Source organism: Octodon degus, unplaced genomic scaffold (assembly GCF_000260255.1).
Source record: "Octodon degus isolate 3935 unplaced genomic scaffold, OctDeg1.0 scaffold00117, whole genome shotgun sequence".
Classification (NCBI taxonomy): Eukaryota; Metazoa; Chordata; class Mammalia; order Rodentia; family Octodontidae; genus Octodon; species Octodon degus.
Window position 1 is genome coordinate 838747 of NW_004524693.1, and position 3594 is coordinate 842340.

At 44.3% G+C, this 3594-nt stretch overlaps 1 protein-coding gene across 1 annotated transcript in view; it reads left to right on the plus strand.

The window, feature by feature from the left end:
* Positions 1-2906: 2906 nt before the first annotated feature.
* LOC101579744 (nuclear cap-binding protein subunit 2-like) overlaps positions 2907-3594 on the plus strand; it is a 4080-nt gene continuing 3392 nt past the window's right edge. The window contains exons 1-2 of the mRNA XM_004640015.2: positions 2907-3066; positions 3243-3571. Coding sequence (XP_004640072.1) covers positions 2945-3066; positions 3243-3571 — 451 coding nt within the window. The 5' untranslated portion in view covers positions 2907-2944. The remainder of the gene's footprint in view (positions 3067-3242; positions 3572-3594) is intronic.

The window sequence follows — 3594 nt, forward strand, 5'->3', positions numbered from 1 at the left end:
ATTTAAAATTTCTGAATTTAGTTCAACTTATAATACCATATTTCCAAGAAAAATGATCCCTTTGCAAAGACATTTTTTTAAATTAATTTATTTATTTATTGTGTGTGTGTGTGTGTGGCCAGCTCAGCCCACCAGGGGGCGGGGCTGGCTGGCATGTGGTGCTGGGGATTGAACCGCGGGCCCTGTGTTTTGCTTAGCTTAGCTTGTTCTAAGTGGGTGCTTTAGACCACTGAGCCATCTCACCAGCCCCCAAGTGCAATTTCTAGTGAAATTTTTTTTTCTTTTCATCTTATGTGTTTGGTAGGTACAGTGTCTCACTATGCAGCTCAGACTTTTAGTGATCCTCCTGTTTCAGCCTCCCTAGCACTGGGATTGCAGGCATGCGCCATCATGCCCAGTCTTGGTGGCCGTCTCAGTGCTCCTGAGGTGGGGCCAGCATGGCATGTGGTACTGGGGATCGAACCCAGGTCTTTGTGCTTGCTTGGGCAGGCACTTAGACCGCTGAGCTATCTCCCCAGCTCTCTAGTTTAAATTTTGTGAGGAATCTCCATACTGATTTCCATAGTTGTATCAGTTTACAGTCCCATCAACTATGGAGAAGGGTTTCTTTCTTCCCAGAGCTTCACCAGCATTTGTTATTGGTTGATTTATTCTTTTTTAAAATTTTTATTTTATGACAAAAAGTAAGACAGAATTTCCTAACAAAATAATAGTAGAATAACAATAGTTAGTACACTGCATATTGTCATCAAGATAGCCATTCTTTTTGGAGATGGAATCTCAGTGCTTTAATTTGCATTTCTTGAGTGGCTGGTGTGGTGGTTTGACAAATGTTGGTCAATTTGTAGCACCCAGCTGAACTGAATGGGCACGGTGCAGGGCGTGGAAGGCCCACCTGAGGGTTGTTGCCAATAGTGTAAAAGGAGACCTGGGGGGGAAGAGTGTGTGCTATTGATTCTCCTGGAGAAGCTTGTCACACTGGCTTTCCTCATATGAACTTGGCTGTTAGCCTCATCGGAGGACTTTGGGACCTTGCTGTCATTGAGGATGGCTGTGGTTCTTTTGGGAGGAGCTCTGGTTCTTATTTTGAGTGTCGCTTCCTGGCTGCAGTGCCGATCCCTCAGCCTGCTGGCACAGCTCCTTCATTCTACTGGAGCAGACTTTCTAGCTTCCAACACTGGCCTTCGGGCCTACCCAGTGCAAATGCTTGATGCACCTTGCATGAGACATTGTCATGGGCTCTAGGCCTCCAATGGGATGCATGCAGGACGTCGCCGTGGGATCCAGGCCCTCAGCTGGATTGCTTGGGTCCCTAGTGTATGGACAGATCTTCTGTACGCTTTTGCATTTTACTCTTTGTGTGACTAGTATAGAATAATCCTATAAATTATGTATCCTGTATTAAAGTGTTTCTCTGTCTTGTTTCTCAAACCCTGACTACAACAGTCAGAAATGTCAAACATTTCTTCATGTATTTATCAGTCCTTTATATTTTTTCATCTGAGAAGTGTTTAGTCATTTCATTTGACTTTTTTAAATTGGATCCTTAAATTTGGTGGGGTCTAATTTTGAGTTCTTAATTATTTTAGATATTAGTCCTTTGTCTCAGCAGTATATGTCAAAAAAAACCTTTCGTATTCTGTAGGCTGTCTCTTATTTTGGTAGTTTCCTTTGCTGTGCAGAAACTTGTCATTTGATGCAATGCCATTTTTAACCCATTCCATGCTCAACTCATTAGAACTTGTAACTTTTATATTCAGAATTTATTGAATGTTGTGTCATTCTGTACATTTCCACTGTCATAGCTCTTGTCCAAGCTACCACCATCTTTTTTCTGGATTGTTGCAAGAGTCTTCTAATGGGCCTGGCTTCTGTACTTACAATATGAATTGTGTCATCCCCTTACTTAAAATATCTCACTTTAAATAAATACTGGTGGGCTGGTGAGATAGCTCAGTGGTCTAAAGCACCTACTTAGACCAAGCTAAGCTAAGCAAAGCACAGGGATCACGGTTCAATCCCCCAGCACCACATGCCAGCCAGCCCCACCCCCTGGTGGGCTGAACTGGCCACACACACACACACAAAAATAAATAAATAAATTAAAAAAAAATAAATACTGGCTTATCTTTCTTTCTTTTTTTGCGGAACCGGGGATTGAACTCAGGTCCTTTTACTTGCCAGGGAAGCGCTTACTCCACTGAGCCATCTGAGCCATCTTCCCAGCCCCTTATCTTTCCTTTTTTGAATTTTTTTTTTCGATACCAGGGATTGAACTCAGGACCTTGTGCTTTCCAGGCAGGTGCTTACACCATAAGCAGGTGCTTATCCCCGGCCCTGGCTTACCTTTCTAACTAGAGCCTTTCTTCTCTAAGCTCACCATGCTGCAAGTTTTTGGGGTTTTTTTTGGCGGAACCAGGGGTCGAACGCAGGCCCTTGTGCTTGCCAGGGAAGCGCTTATTCCATTGAGCCATCTCCCTGGCCCTGTGCTGCAAGTTTTTGGGCCTCATTTCTGTCTACACTCCTCACCAATGTGGTACTGCCTTTGTATACTGCCTGAAATGGGACCTTCTGTGGCTGGAGTTGTATCAGTCAGCTTTCAGCAGCTGCAAGGAGTTTCTGTTCATTACTGTGTCTGTAATAGTGCCTGATACCTAATAGAAGCTCAAAACAAATTTTAAGTTATTTATGTGTAAATAATCTTAATTAGCATCCCTAGCTCACTAAGTGAAGTTATTATCTGAACCTTCCCTCCCTGTTTAATGAGTTTGGCAAATTCCAGTTCATCATTCAGGTGCACAGTATCTTGGGGAACCCTTTGCCAACACTCCCACCATTCCCAACACAAAATAGTTGGAGCTTCCTTTTACACATTGAGACACTTTTTAAAAGATTTCCTCGGCTGTCTGCGGAGGCTGCACTTCGTCTTGTACCGCTTAGCATCATGTCGGGGAGCCTCTTGAAGGTGCTGTGCAGCGACTCTTACGTGGAGCTGAGCCAGTACCAGGACCTGCACTTTTGGGGTGACAATGAAGAACAAGAAAAATTACTGAAGAAAAGCTGTACATTGGGGCTGGTGAGATGGCTCAGTGGTCTAAAGCACCTACTTGGAACAGGCTTAGCAGAGCACAGGGACCGCGGTTCAATCCCCCAGCACCACATGCCAGCCAGCCCCGCCCCCTGGTGGGCTGAGCTGGCCACACACATAAATAAATAAAATTAAAAAAAAAAAAAAGCTGTACATTGTATGTGGGAAATCTTTCATTTTATACAACTGAAGAACAAATTTATGAACTCTTTAGCAAAAGTGGTGACATAAAGAAGATAATTATGGGTTTGGATAAATTGAAGAAAACAGCATGTGGTTTCTGCTTTGTGGAATACTATTCAAGGCCTGATGCAGAAAATGCCATGCATTTCATCCACGGGACTCACCTGGATGACAGGATCATCCGCACAGACTGGGATGCTGGCTTCAAGGAGGGCCGGCAGTATGGCCGCGGGCGCTCTGGAGGCCAGGTTCGAGATGAATATCGGCAGGACCATGATGCTGGAAGAGGGGGCTATGGCAAACTGGCACAGAAGCAGTGAGAG